The sequence below is a fragment of the Dryobates pubescens genome, chromosome 11 (assembly GCF_014839835.1).
Source record: "Dryobates pubescens isolate bDryPub1 chromosome 11, bDryPub1.pri, whole genome shotgun sequence".
Lineage (NCBI taxonomy): Eukaryota > Metazoa > Chordata > Aves > Piciformes > Picidae > Dryobates > Dryobates pubescens.
In genome coordinates, this window is record NC_071622.1 from 12,324,405 (window position 1) to 12,339,832 (window position 15,428).

At 53.3% G+C, this 15,428-nt stretch overlaps 1 protein-coding gene across 1 annotated transcript in view; it reads right to left on the bottom strand.

The window, feature by feature from the left end:
- The window catches only part of PAPPA2 (pappalysin 2), a 105,612-nt gene extending 90,441 nt beyond the window's left edge, over positions 1 to 15,171 (bottom strand). The window contains exons 1-2 of the mRNA XM_054165726.1: positions 14,703 to 15,171; positions 7,498 to 8,560 (exon numbers count right to left, since the gene is read on the bottom strand). Coding sequence (XP_054021701.1) covers positions 7,498 to 8,560; positions 14,703 to 15,171 — 1,532 coding nt within the window. The remainder of the gene's footprint in view (positions 1 to 7,497; positions 8,561 to 14,702) is intronic.
- Positions 15,172 to 15,428: the final 257 nt, after the last annotated feature.

Below are 15,428 nucleotides of genomic sequence, written 5' to 3' on the forward strand. Positions count from 1 at the left end.
AAATGCATCACATGGAAGGAAAGGTGCAACCTCCACAGCCTACAATGAACCAGAATCTTGCAGGGACAGCAAAGGCAGCAGCTAGAGGTCAAGGTGTGCAGTTCTCCAAAGGACAAACAGAAGCACACTGCAAAGCCCTCTAAATGACACCAACCGAGCCCATGGTGTATCCATGATCTCAGCATCCTGAGTCCTCCATCTCACAGTATCACAAAGGCTGGAAGAGACCTCAAAGATCATCGAGTCCAAACTGTCACCACAGACCTCATGACTAGACCATGGCACCAAGTGCCACGTCCAATTGCCTCTTGAACACCTCCAGGGATGGTGACTCCACCACCTCCCTGGGCAGCACATTCCAATGAAGCAAAGCCTTACCTGTGGGCTCCCCTTTGGCACAACACCAGACACTTACCAAGGAGTAATAACATACCAAACGCTCTCCAACATACATTGGGAAAGTCAAAAGCAAATTTGTGGTCTTTGCCCTCAAGCTAGGGTTCTGAGGGAGCTGAGTCACCCAGAGGAATGTTGGATAGAGCCTCCAAGTCCCACCATGAGCAAGCAGCTTGGTAGACATCCTGTCCACCTGATATAATAGGCTTTACTCAGGACAATCCCTTCTATGTTTCCCAGGTTTTGAAACCAGTAATCAATGGCAAACCTCAAAGAGGGTGAGATTTCCTACAAGAGAAGACAAAGTTTCTCTGATGAGCTCAAATCCAACCATTCTCATGAAACTTTAAAGCATCCAGCAAGAAACCATCAACCTCGACCAAAAAGCCCTGTTTATTACAGCACCTCCTGAGTCCCAGCAGGCCTACTAGAAAGGAGAAAGGACAAGCTCAGAAGTCAATGAGCCTATCACTGCCACCTCTAGTGTCCCTAAACCACCCATCTCCTATCAGACTTGGAAGCCCCTAGACCTGCATTTGAGGCTTGCTCCCTTGGGAACACCATGCTAATATTTGGGCATGTCCTAAGAAGGACTCCACAAGGTGCCAGAGAGAGCTAAAAGGCAGCCAGAGCTCAGATCCTGAGCAGGGACACCTCCCATGCTTCCCTCATGGGAGCATCAGACAAGCAAATAGTCTCTCTCACGCCACACTTCCCAAGCAGTGAGTTCAAGAGCTTGCAAATAACACACTTTCTCCATCCATCCTGCACGTGACCCAGCACCACAATCTGCAAATTAAGGCATTCCCAGATACCTGCTGTCTCCAGCTGAATCTATGCTTTACAACAGCATTGCTGACCTCAGGTTGTTCCCACATACACATCTTCTTTCACTGTGAGGAAGCTCTCCCAAGGTGTCCTTCAGCAGGGAAAAGTGGAGAGCAAGCGAACAGCTCATTTGAATGTTTTCTTACTGCCTGATTGGGATTGAGGTCTGGGTGGGTTATTCCAAGAGGCTATCTGTAGAGGTTTGAGCCTTAACTGGCATTTAAGAGCTCAGATGATAACAAATCAAGAATTCCTCCCCCACCTCACCCCCCTTTCCCTGGCAAGGGAAGGGAAAGAAAAGGGAGAAAAGAGAAGAAAAGGGAAGGAGGCAAATCCATGAAAGAAATAGTCTGGAATTGGCTTGGAAGTAGAAGCAAATTTTTAAACAAAATACATATATATAGCAATAACAGGGAGGGCTTACAAGGGTAAGGGATAAGGATAGATAGGAAAATATACAAAACCAAGCCTGGATGGCCCTGTATTTCCCTGGATGTACGTGGACTCAGTCCATTAGAAAGCATGGATGCAACCTGGAGAAAGAACCAGGCCTGGCCACTTGCCCAGCACAGGAAACCAGCAGCAGCTGATGCCCTTTTGAGCAGACAAGGCAGGAGGAAAGAGTAACAGCACCAAACAAACTCCTTTTTATAGGCTTGCTGGACAGAAAGGGGGAGTGGAATAGACCACCTTTGACCCAGGGCTCCCTCTTCCTGGGAGGGGGAAATCAAGTCCTTCTCTGCCCACCTGGATCGAGTTCCTTTTGTCCTCCTGAGGGGCTGGGCTCTTTCCACACACAGATGCCCCACACACCCCCAGCCCTGCCCAGGATGGGTCTAACCCAGCACACCATCTTTGCCTCACCTGCTCTCAATTTGACACCTTTTACGCTATGGGTCCAACCAGATTCATCTGACAACGGGCTGCTTAAGTGCCAGAGTGCTCAGTGATTTGTCCTTCCTCAGGTGTTGTTCATGAAACACATTCAGCAAGGCTAATCTGGATCAGCTGTTGAAGGTTCTCTTTAGACTTGCTAGGGAGGCTCCTAAGCAGCCTTAATGCAGTTAAGCATGTTTCCCCTAGGACAGGAGGCCAGAGAAGCTTGCATTAAAGACCACCAAGTGTCTTGTTCATCAGGGACACATCAATATCCCAGGTGTGGTCATTCCAGTGGAGACTACCAAAAGGCTGGAGAGGCTTTGTAGTTAACCACCTCCTTTTGTCCCTTTGGTTATTTCTGCTGTTACTTTGGGCAGTGAGATGAAAGGCCCAGCAGCTCTGTCTTTCTTCACTTTGCTCTCTAGACTCCACTCCAGTTTTTCTTTTCACATTAACTGTGTCACACACCAGACTCTCATTGACTAACTGCCCGAGGGAGATCCTTGCTGAGTGTTAATTGCTGCTAATGAGCTGTTGCTGCTTCCCTTCCAAGAGCACCAGTTCCAGCAGCACTCAGGCACTGCAAGAAGATGCCCATGCAGCAAACCAAGGCAAGTTCTACTCCAGACACTGGCACTGCACTGCCAGCAGCTCCTGGAAAACGCTTTAAATCAGGATGTGTCTGGGTGAAGGATGACAGCAGGCAGCCCTCCTGCCATTGTCTGTGCCCTTGGCTCTTCACAGAGTGGGTCAGGGTGAATGAGAAGCCCCTGACTTGCTTCCTGTGGCTCCTGTAGTGGTGCCTTGTAGGGGTGTCTACCCTCAGTTGTTCACCAGATCTCTTGCTCAAATATCCCTCTAGCCACAAGCACATAGTCCCACTGGTGGGTTTTAGACATGGGTGGTGGCTGTCTCAGATCACAGCAGGACTTGTGTTATGCTATTGAGGAGGTGCAGAAATCACAGAATGGTGGGGTTTGGAAAAGACCTCTAGAGATCTTCTAGTCCAAACCTCTGGTTAAAGCAGGTTCACCTAGCGCAGGTTGCCCAGCATCTTGTCTGGGCAGGTTTTGAATATCTCCAGAGAAGGAGACTCCTCAGCCTCTCTGGGCAGTTCCAGTGCTCTGACAAGGAAGGATTCAGCAAGATGACTTCATGGCCTCACATTGTGCACAGCAACACTGCCATCATCTCAGCATCATCCCCTGTCCCAGAGCTGGGGGCAGCTTCTGCCTTGGCTCCAGCAAGGTCCAGCCCCACTAAAGCTTTAAGACCATTCTTTCCAAATCTTTCCCTCCCAAGTGTGGCTCTGGAAGCACATTGAAGTGTCCACCAGCTAAGAAGCATTAGAGCTACCTCTGCTCATAAGCATTCTCCCTCTGATTTGCTTTTCTCAAAGCTGCAGCCCAAGGGAAGGAGATTTTACATGCGGGGTGTGCTAAGATAATAAAAGCTTTTTATGACTGCTTAAGGTCAAGCAAGTCACAGAACCATGAAATGGTTTGGGTTGGAAGAGACCTTAAAGGTCATCTAGTTCCACCTCCCACCATAGGCAGGGATGCCTTCCACCAGACCAGACTGCTACTTGAGGTCAAGAAAAGGTATTGAGACCCTTCACCAAAATGGACTGAATCCGTCTACAGTGCTAGAAAGAAATTGCCCACTGTCTCACTCTCGCTTTCTCATTGGGCTTACTTTTGGCTGTACTAAGGAACATCCACATCCAAATGATTCTTTGTGAGCCCCTTGACAGGAAATACACCAGAGGTGATTTAGACCTTTAAAAAAAGGCTCCTTGTTTCTTGTCTGGCCTCCTTGATCTGAAAGAAGATTTAGAGAGCACCACCTGCAGTGGGGTTTCCCTCTTCCCTGGCTATCCCAGAGCTGCAGCTCCCTCCTGAGCTCTGGCAGGAGATTCTCCAGCAGGTATGAAAAAGCCCAGGCATCTCCACAAAGCAGCAGCCAGCTCTCCTCCAGTTACAGCCCAAAAGCTGTGGTTCACATCGAGGCACCTGGCTCCTATCGAGCCCCTTTCCACAGTTTGTTAAATTTTATTTCACATTATTTCTCCTGTTTTGGCTTCTACCCTAAAAAAATCTTGCTGGAAGATCCCCAGCTGCCCTGCTCCTCATAAATGTTCATTTAACTATAATACCTTATGAGCAGACACAGAGAGAGCTCTGCCTGAGCAAATCCCCTTGGGCTAAGGTCACCTGCTCATGTATCATGGAATTCATCTACCAGCTTCATGTGTGCCCTTGAGTGAGCTCAACCTCAGCCTGGACTTTCCCAAACCTACAGTACCAATTTCCCAGTGGTTTTCATAGAATCACAGAATGGTCTGGGTTGGAAGGGATTTTTAAAGGTCATCTAGTCCAACCTCCCTGCAGTGTACAGGGACATCTTCAACTAGAGGAGGTTGCTCAAAGCCCCATCCAACCACACATGGAATGCTCCCAGGGATGTACCACCTCTCCAGGCAAACTGGGCCAGCGTCTTCCCACTCTCATTTGTGAACAATTTCTATCTCATACCTAGTCTAAATCTCCCTTTCTTAGTTCAAAACATCACCCCTTGTCCTGTCACAAGGCCCTGCTCGGAAGTCTGTCTCCATCTTTCTTATTGGTCCCTTTTCTAAAAGACCCCAAGAAGGTCTCCATGGAGCCTTCTCTTCTCCAGGCTGAACAACCCCAACTCTAAGACTGGCCTCACAACAGAGGGCTTCCAACCCTCCCATCACTGCTGTGGCCTCCTCTGGCTCCACTCCAACAGGTCCATGTCTCTCCTGTGCTGAGAATCCAGAGCTGGACCCAGCACAGTAGGTGGTGTCTCGGCACAGTGAAGCAGAGGGGCAGACTCCCTCCCTGCCTCTCCTGTCCCAGCTGCTGGGGGTCAGCCCAGGACATGGCTGGCTCTGGGCTGTGAGTACACAGTGCCAGCTCATGTCCAGCTTTTCATCCACTGGCACCCCCAAGTCCTTCTCCACAGGGCTGCTCTTCATCCCTTCATCCCCCAGCTGTATTGATACTGGGGATTTCCCTGACCCACATGCAGGACCTTGCATTTGGCCTTGTTTCACATCATGAGGTTTCACCTCACAAGACCAGCTTCTCAGTATAGCCCAGGTCCATCTAACATATCTCTGTTTTATCACAGACATACATATTCTTCCCTAGGAGCCAGGGTACTCTCAGCAGAGATGAGCCCAGGGACTTTGCTGGTGGTGGGAGTCCAGCAGCATCTCTGTAGAAGCTGGTCCAAGACAGCTCAGCAGCAGCCAGATTCAGCTCATATCCCCACATTTCCCAAATGCCAGGCACACCGGATTTTGATTTTCAGAGCTCAGCCTACAAATAATCAATCTTCTCCTCTCTGCAGGCCAACGAGGTCTGCGGAAAGAAAATTGCCACAGATTTGTTATTTCCCTAGTGTTCCCATTTTCCCATTCCTTTCCCACAGAAGCAAGGTTTTTGTTTTGTTTTGCTTTGTTTTGTTTTTGCTTTCCCAACTTCCAGGGGAAAATCCTGACAAATGGAAGCCCTGATTCATACCAGCAAAAATTTGGCCTTTTTTAATTTAAGGTGGAGCCCTTCTGGTCTGAAGATGAAAACATTCCCCTAACTGCCCACAGAGGGCAAGGACTGAGCCTCTGCCTGGCCAAAGCAAAGGCCAAGTGGCTTTGGATGCTTTGTGGCCACCATGAGCAGAGAGTCATTGTGGAGGCAGGAGATCTGTCCTGCAGGCAGGAGAGCCATGCATGTCCCCAGTGCTCAGGGAAGCACTGCCCGTGCTTGCTTACAAGGGAAATAAGGGGATGGCAGGTACAGGGTGGTGACGGCGGCTGCCACCACAAAGACTTCCAGGGGTGGGGAAACATCTTCTAGCGAGATGCTTGGGCAGAGGTTCTGTGGCCAGAGAGATGCATTGGAAGAAAGGCTCCTCATCCTCTTCCCATATTGACTCAGATGTCTGAAGGATTGTGAGAAAGGCTCAGGAAGGGAGGAAAGGAAGTGCTATCCCTCTCCCATCACCACCACTCAAGCAGAGACGCCTGCTTCCCCCCTTCTCCCTCCATGTCCCACCTGGGAAGCAGAAGAGAAGCTGGCTTGGGAGGAAAGGATTTATAGTAACAGCATACCTGCTCCCACAGCCCAGGGGAAAGAAAAGTGAAGTACAAAGAAAATGAAAGGAGTAACATGTCCCTAAAACCTTCTCTTGCAGCCTGTCTTCCCAGGTGCTGCCATCCATCCTGGATGGTGCTCTGGTGGGCACCTCTGCCCCTTGCCAGGAGCCAGCAGCAGGGAATAACCAATTTTCTCTGACACAGACATAAATGGCTTAAAAAAAAAAAAAAAAGGGGGAAAAGCCATGACTTTTTTTTCCCTTCCCTGTCTCTGGCCAGAGAATGTATTTGGCAGAGCCCTGAGTGCTGGAAGCCATCAGCGGTGCTGCCGGCACTTCAGAGGCTCCAGGGAGGAGGGCAGGCATGAGCAAGCTACCGACCATGCCAAGTCCACAGTCCCCACTGCTGCAAGGTCACTGACCACACAGTGGGGTCCCCCTCTCCACCTCACCCCAGCTGCTTCCCCCAACAGGCTCCAGGGAAAGTAGAGGTCCCCTTGTGCCATGTGCTGATGAGAGCACCATGAGACCATTGTCTACAGAGCACAGTGGGTTTTTCAGGGCAGTTTTCACCTGTCCTCTTCTGGCACCAGGTAGCCACCCATGCCTTTGCCTGAAAAGGGGAATTTGGGCCTCACTCACCATTTAGCTTTGAGCTGCGGGGTTTAATCAGCCTCTGCTCATGCCCAGCCAAGGGCATCTCCCCATAGTCATCACTCCCCAGGGCAAGATTTGGGAAGGTTGATGCACCAACCTACAACTTAACAAGTCGTGCCATTCACACCTTGACACATCACCTCCTTGTCCCCACCCTAACATGCAGGCAAAGGCATTTTGAATCCAAATTAAGGAACCAAGCTTTAAGACACATCCACGGAAGGTAGGGAAGGGACAGCAACCCTCCAATTGAATCCTGTGCAGCTGGGGAGCTGGGAAAGAAGCATCCTTGGCATGGGGATGCTCTGCCCATGGTCCTGCTGGCATGTCTCTCTGCACTGGGAATCCCCCCAAGGTGGGGTTCCTCATCATCCTCAGGTCGTTTCGGAGGAGAAAACCACTCAAAAGCAAGGGAGGTAGGACTCAGCACCATCCTGAACTCAGATTCACTTGCCCTGGATGGCACAACACGTTTGTTCCATGAGAAAACACCTCTCCAACTTCCCCCACCGGGAAGTGGTAGGTCAGAAACAATATCCACTCACTGAGTGGTTGTCAGAGAGAGGGCGCACCCCATCCTTCAACATGTCACCCTCTCATAAGCCCCACACCTACCTGTAGGGGGAATCAGGGTCAAAGCAGGTCCTGGTCACATCGGTGGCCTGTGGATCACAGCAATCACCATCATCAAAGTCATCCAACATGTTGTTACATTCCATGTGACAGATGCCATCGCGGCGCTTCCAGGAGAAGCAGCGGCCAGGCCGGCGACAGTCTCCGCCATCGTAGCCAGTCAGAGGGTGCTCGCACTCAGGGTCACAGCGCTCATTGCCCACCTTGCTGGGCTCACAGCCCAGGAGGACAACGCGGCGGCGCAGGGAAGAGTTGCGCACCTCCAGCAAGCTGAGCTGCCAGGAGATGTTGTAAGGTCGGAAGGCTTCGCTCAGCGCCCAGTGTTGCCGCCACACCTGCTCCCGGCTGACCGTTGGCCGCCCGCCGTCGTCCTCCGCCAGGTTCACCACCCGGTACCGCACCACCTTCCCGCTCCGCAGCGGCCAGTGCTGGTTGTACTGGGACACCAGTTCCACGTTGTCGCATGCGGTCTGCCCGCAAGCAGGAGGTCCCAGCGGCTGCAGGATGGGGGACGGTGGGGATGGCAGCACCCGCTGCTGGGGGAAGGCACCGTCCCGAAAAGGCACCCAGCGCTCCTCAGGGGCAGCAAAGCCAGCAACCAGAGCCAGCCCTGCCAACCCTCCAGCCACCTCCTCTAGGAAGGGACGCTGGAGCTGGCTTTGAGACAGGGCTTCCCGCCACAGGGCTAGCCCAGCCATATGTCCCCGGAAAGAATGCGCCATGCCCCAGGCATCGCCCCCCAGCAGCAGCATGCGGCAGGAGGCCATGAAGGTGCTGTGCAGAGGTCCCTCCTGCCCGCCGCTGCGGGCCACCCGCGCCCCATCCACATAGAGAGTCATCCACCGCCCATCGTAGCTGGCAGCCAAGTGGGTCCATGCCTCAGGGTGGTAGCGGTGGTAGGAGGTCACCTCAGTGGCAGCAGCTGCCCGGTCTGTGCGGAGGGAGAAGAAGAAGCGGGCATCCTTCTTGCCGCCAAGCTGCAGGGCACGAATGCCCAGTGCCCAACCCTTATTGCTGCCTGTGTGTGAGCAGTTGTCGAAGACACCTGCAGCAGAGGTGGGGATGGGGATGGGGATGGAGAGAGAGGAAAGCTGGTGAGGGCCAGAGAGCATTGCCACTCCTCCCTGGAGAAAAAGCTGAGTCCTCAATCACTGTCCCTGGAGGTGTTCAAGAGGGGACTGGACATGGCACTTGGTGCCATGGTTTAGTAGTCATGAGGTCTTGGGTGACAGGTTGGACTTGATGATCTTTGAGGTCTTTTCCAACTTTATTGATTCTATGATTCTATGAAACCCCTTGGCAGGGATGTGGAGAAGATTCTGCTGCCTCTGCAATGGGTAAATTAGGGTGGCCGGACATAGGTAATGAGTACAGCACCAGTGGGAACACTTCAATCTACATCCAAAACCATTTGGATGAGCAGGTGGAGTGACCAGGAGGGAGGGCAGAGCTGGAGAGGAGGGATGGAGAAGAGAGGAAGGATGGGAAGAGCAAGGTGTTTCTGAGCTGCTCTCCAGAGAAGAACTCCTGTGGGACAGGATTAGAGGCAAAGCTTTTTATCTGCAGGCCAAAGCTTTTAAGAATTAGAGCACAGCAACCCAAAGCAAAAGAGCCTCCTCCAGGGAATCCTTCCCCACCAGCTTCCAGGTAGATTCACAGCTCTCCTTTACGCCCTAGTTGTCCTCCTCATCATGCATCCAGCGCAGGGAGGCGAGAGTGGGAGAGGGATGCACAGCCTCCAGCCAGGCAGGTGCACTCCTCAGCCCCAAGATCTCCCAAGAATAAATCCATTCCCAGGAGCAGCTTTGGGCTCAGCCTCCCCCTGTGCAACCAAACCTGTTGCAAACTTGTGTTTTAGACTGGGCAAGACCTGGAGCTTTGCTTATCTTCCCCTCGACTCCGGCTGCTCATTGTCCATGGCTAGGAAACAGGGGCTTGAGGGCAATGAATGCCTCCAGGAATCAGTGGCCACAGGGCATATAAACAAAGCCAGGACAAAAGGACCTGCTGCTTGAAATAAACACTTCTGGTCTCCTAAATCACCACAGCCAGGACACTCACACAGGTCATCATTGGGGTGAGCAAGCTCCAAGTCACACCTTGAGCCCCACCAGTGGCACCTTCTGGGATACCCTCACTGTCCTTCTATCCACCCCAACAAATAGCTTCCAGATGTAATGGTGCTCCAATGCTGCTGAAGCCAGCTGCCATGCCCAGAGGTCCTTATGCTCCTGCTGAGGCATTCCATGTGCTCCAGCTTGCTTTTCCTTTCTGCGTGGCTACTCCTGCTCCTCACCATGCCACTCCTACCGCACACACCCCTTGTCCATCTTTGTGGCTTCAGGGCACCACAGGCCAAACCAAGGCATTCCTGCCTCATCTCACTGCCTTGCCTGTCCCTGAGGACGCTCCACATGACACTTTGAGAAACCTGTACCTGCCATTGGGACTGCAAACAGGCCAGCAGAGAGAGGCGGAGGTGTTGAGGAGCAGGAGCTCCTGGCTTTCATGCAGTTAATGTGACTGAAGCCAGGTTAGCATGACCCCATGTGTCCCCTGCCAGCCCTCATAAATGTGGTTGGCAAAGGTCACATTGAGCCCCACTGCACCCCAGGAAGCAGCACCCCTCCCTCCATCCATCTCTTTCACTGAGGGTGAGATGGGTGGCGGCCTCTTGGACATCCCATGGTCGTAACCACCCCTGGCACAGATCCCTGCCACCGCTCACTACAAAGGCAGCCACGGACAAAGCCTCTGTGGGCGGATGGGCTTTGGCCAACTCTTGTTTTCTGGTGGATTGTGAAAGGGAAGCAGAAAGACCAGGGGAAGCTGAGACAGGGAGAAGCCAAAAAGCAGAAGGCAGGCAAAGGAGCCTTGAAGGCATGAAAAGGCAAAGCTGGAGAGTGCTTTTGGGCTGGATGCTGGCTGAAATGTGCTTAGATCTGCACACTCAAAAGCCATCTTGGCTTGTTATCTCCTCTCTTAAGAAAACTCACGTATGTCACCTTGAAATGATTTCAAGTGCCCCAGATTTGATTAAACGCTAAGGCAAAACAGTGGGACAAAGTGTCAGGAGTGGAACAGCCTTCTGGGGTGAGTGTGATCTAGCATCTCCAGCCTGGAAATGTCTTGTGAGTTCAAAACTGGCCAAAAGAATCTTAAGCAAGCCTGAAACCTGTAGTATGGAGTTGGGTCTGAAGGATTCATCAAAGGGATACAAATAAGGCCAAGTTCAGCTCTACCAAAGAGGCTGGAAAGCCACCATAGCAGCTCCTAGGAATGCCTTGTCTGGTGCAGCCACAGAATGTACAGGCAGAGCAGCATGTCCTAAAGCTGGGAGCTGCTGCAGAATGACGAATCAGAGCTGTCCACTGCCAGCTCCTAACATCTCCAAAGGGATTCCACAAGAAATCATCAGGGGACCAGTTTCTGGACCCTGGATTTGCCAAGGAACTTGGTATTTTCTGCTAGTGTAACCCACTAGGAAGGCAAAGAACTGTTGGCAGTGGAGGTGCAAGGTAATCTCAGCACATGTAAGTGGAGCTCTGCCTCTAACCCATCAAATGGAAAAGAGCTCTAATCTGGTTTGTGATGATCATCAGTACTTCGGGGTTTAAAACAAGAGCTGTGGGCCACAATGCCAAAACTATAAGGAGAAGGGTGTCTGCCAGGAAAGGTGCAGATGGAGGAAAAGTCTCCAAAGAGAGCATCAGTTTGTAAAGACCACAACCACACTTGGAGACCCAGATGCTAGGGGGAAATTTCTGCTAAAGCTGTGGAGGATCTGACACAGGCCAAGAGCTCCCAGCTGAGCTGGTCCAAGAGAGTGGTCACCCCTCAGAGTGCACAGTAATGAGCAGCTCAGGGACCTGAGGAGCGTATCTGAGCTTAGACACAGAGAAGTTTGGGCCTTCTGACTGAATAAAACCATCTTCAATCTGAGTGAAAACAAACCTTAATCTGGAACAAAGAGAAATCCTTTGGGGTTTACCAGAAGCAGAGCAGGTGTGGATGGAGGGGAGACAAAAGGGGGGAAAAAAAATGATATCACATGAAAGCACTCTCATTTCCTGCCCAAAACGAGAGAAACCAGTCTCCTTTCCTAGTGGTGGCCACAGCAGGGCACGGGGGTTATAGCCCCATGAAAGAGGGACTAAGATGAATGAACAGCCCCATACAGGGTGGCCCTAAGGCAAAATGTGACATCTACAGGAACAAAGCTCCAAATCCTGAGCCTGGTCCCTCTGCCTCTCCTCCTCAGAGAGATGCTCTGGTCCCTCCATCACCTTTGTAGCCTCCACTGGATTCTCTCCAGTAGTTACTGTCTCTCTTGAACTAGGGAGCTCAGAACTGTACACAATACTCCATGTCCCTCCTGCCTTCCCACACACAGAGACACTTGGAGCATCTCTAGCTTTTTAACCACTTTAGACCAGCTCACAGCTTGCCCCCATCTCTCTACTGACACATCAGAAGCAGCAGATCAGAAGCAGACTCAGCACCTGCTGAAGGTCTGGCAGATCCTGCATCACCTGCTCAGACACAGTGCCAGCAGTGCTGGCCTGTCCCCCTTGGCCACCCTCATCTGGCACTGTGGTCACAGCTGCAGGGAGACAGTGGGAAGTGGGCAGTGACTCAGAGCTGGAGGTGCATTGAGCTGACTCAAACTGTGGAGCACTGAGGCCAGGGGACATTATGCAGGTGAGTGCCAGCCCAAGCAAGCCTCCAGTGTGAGCAACCACCACAAGGAATTAAAAAGGGGAGAAAAAAAAATAATGATAGAATCCAAAATCTGCTACTTAGATGAGGAAAGTAAAACCAAGCACCTGCCATTTAGACCTCCAGATACATACAGCTGGGAAGTGTGCTCCATGCATCCCTATCCCAAGGCAGCAAGAACCCTGGTGGGAAGGCAGACAGTAAGCTGAATTGCTAGGTCTATTCCTCTTACATGGATGCTTTTCCCCTCTGCCACCCAGACTCTAGCCAAGCACTCCCACCTCTTCCACAGCAAAGATGCAGCTCTCCAGCCATACAGCTCTTCTGGATAGAAGGAAAAAGTTTTGTACAGTGAGGGTGGTGAGATACTGCCCCAGGTTGCCCAGAGAGGTAGCAGATACCCCATCCATGGAGCCATTCCAAGTCAAGCTGGACACAACTCTGAGCAACCTGATCTAGTTGCAGATGTCCCTGCTGAGTGCAGGGCAGTTTGACTAGGTGATCTTTAAAGATCCATTCCAACCCAAAACATTCTGTGACTCGTCTCCCCAATGCACCAAGGAGATAAATTAAAGAAAGGGGACAGGTGGTGAGCAACGCAGAGTAGAGGGGTCACAAGTGGAGGGAGTGTTCAGGCAGAGAAAGAGTTTCCCCAGCCAGCAGAGAAATACAACAGACATCCCATGGAAATGGTCCATCTTGGCACTGCCACCCATCCCCAGCCCTGCCTGGCATTGCTGTGCTGCCCTGCTGTGCTTGGGCCCTGCCATGAACACACATTCTGGCAGGGCTGCATGAAGCACTATTGTAGGAGGTGACATCTGCTCTGTGCCCATGTGCTGCTCTCCTCTGCCTCCCAATGCTCTCCATCACCTGCCTGTTTATAGAATCACAGAATCATTTAGGTTGTAAATGAAGTTCAAGTTCATTGAGTTTAAAGATTAACCCAGCACTGCCAGGTTACCACTAAACCATGTTCCTCAGCACCATATCTACAACATTAATTTGAAAGCCCTCCAGGGATGGGAACTCCACTATTGCCCTGGGCCAGGGTTGACAACCCTTTCAGGGAAGAAATCGAATCCTCATGACCAACCTAAACCTCCCCTGATGCAACTTGAGGCCATTTCCTCTTGTCCTATCACTTGTAACTTGAGAGACCCCCACCTGGCTCCAACCTCTTTTCCGGGAGCTGCAGAGAGCAAGAAGTTTGCTCAGCCCTCTTTCTTCCAGGCTAAACACACCCAGTCCCCTTAGCCACTCCTCACAAGATTTGTGCTCTAGACACTTCACCAACTTCATTGCCCTTCTCCGGACACACTCCAGCACCTCAGTGTCCTTCTTGGAATGAGGCATCCAAAACTGAACACAATCTTGGAGGTGCAGCCTCACCATTATTCAGTATAGGGAGACAGTCACTTCCCTACTCCTGCTGGCCACACCACTGCTGATACAGAGCAGGATACTGTTGGCCTCCTTGGCCACCTGGGCACACACTGTCTCACATTCAGCTATCTATTGATCTACGCTCCCAAGTCGTTTTCTAACAGGCAGCTTTCCAGCCACTCTGTCCTAAGCCTATAGGGTTGTTGTGACCCAAGTGCAAGACCTGGACACCTGGCCTTGTTAAACCTCATCACACTGACCTCAGCCCATTGATCCAGCCTGTCCAGATCCCCACTCTGTAGAGCCTCCCTACCCTCCAGCAGATCAACACTCCCATCCAGCTTGGTGTCATCTGCAAATATACTGAGGGTGCCCTCGATCCTCTTACCCAGATCATTAAATAAGAATAAACAAAACCAGTCCCAGCCCTGAGCCCTGGGGAAAACCATTAACAGTCACCAACTGGACTTCATTCACCCACCCTGGGGCCCCGCCATGCCTCCAGCTTAAGCACATTGCTGCTCTTAGAGGGGCGAAGGAGCGGCTCCCAGTAGGAGTAGCTGCGGCCGCCCTGTCCCCTGGGAGCAGCTGCGCAAACCCTCGGGGCCGAGCCCAGAGAGCGGCGACCGGGGCTGGGGTGACGCCGGGGCCCTACGTGCGGCGCGGCTGCCACCGTGCGGCCGTCGGCCCCGGGACCGGCCAGGAGCCCAGCGTCGGGACCCGCGGCTGCTCAGCCCGGCGGGGGACCCCGCACAGCTCCAGAGGAAGGAGGAATAGGGGTGGGGAGGGGTCGTTCAGAGCGTGTCCCAAAAAGGGACTTTCCAGCTACCAGCGGGAGGAGAGGGAGACACTCGATGGGAGCCTCGGGGGCGGGCGGGGAGAAGAATAGGGCGGGGGGCAGGAGAGGGGAGGGGATGTTTGAAGGTTTGGTCTCAAGGGAAGGAGGAATATTCACGCCTGGGGTGCGGAAGATACAGGGGTGGGAGTGAGGGGTGTCATCTGCCACAGCGCAGCTTGGGAAGGGAGTAGGGGGGTGGGTTCCGCAACCCTCCCAGGCTGCCCGCCGGCCGGCCGGGTGTTACCTGCGATGATGGCCGGGTTGCTCTGTCCGCCCTCCGCCTTCACCCACAGCTCCAGGCTGAACTGCTCCCGGGGGATGTCCGGCAGCGCCTCCGGCCGCGCCGCCAGCTGCTCCCGGCCGCCCGAGAAGTAGAGGGCGGGCAGCGGCCGCTGCCGCGGGGTGTTCGGCACCTGCAGCCTTGCCCTCCGCACCTGGCCCTCCGCTTCTCTTCCTCCTCCTCCCCTGGCTCCCCGAGCCCTCCGGCCCCTCGGCACCCCGGAGGGTAGCGGGACTGCAGCTCCCACCACCTGGTGTGCGCCGGCAGCCTGCGGGTATAGCACGTAGGGGTGATGCGGGGGGGCTGCGCGGCGGCTCCGAGCCTCTAGCCCGCAACCGGAGTCCGGCGGGAGCTCGGAGGAGCGGGGGTCCCCGCGGGCCAAGCAAAGAGCCGCCAGCAGCAGCGCGGCCAGGGGTGTCTCGCCGAGCAGCATCTTCCTTGGGGATGAAGTTTGGGAAGGGGGGGATGGACGACACGGGGTGATATGGGGCACTCAGGGGGGCGGCGGGCGGCAGCGCCGGGGCATCCTCCCCCGGCCCCCACCGCAGCCGCTGCCCCCAACTTTTCGCCGGCACCGCTCTCCTCCCCTCTGCTCCTACGGGAGAAGGAGGAGGAGGAGGAGGAAGAGGAGGAGGAGAAGGAGGGCGAGAGCACGGCGGCGGGGACCCCCCTTTCTGCCCGCAGCCGGGG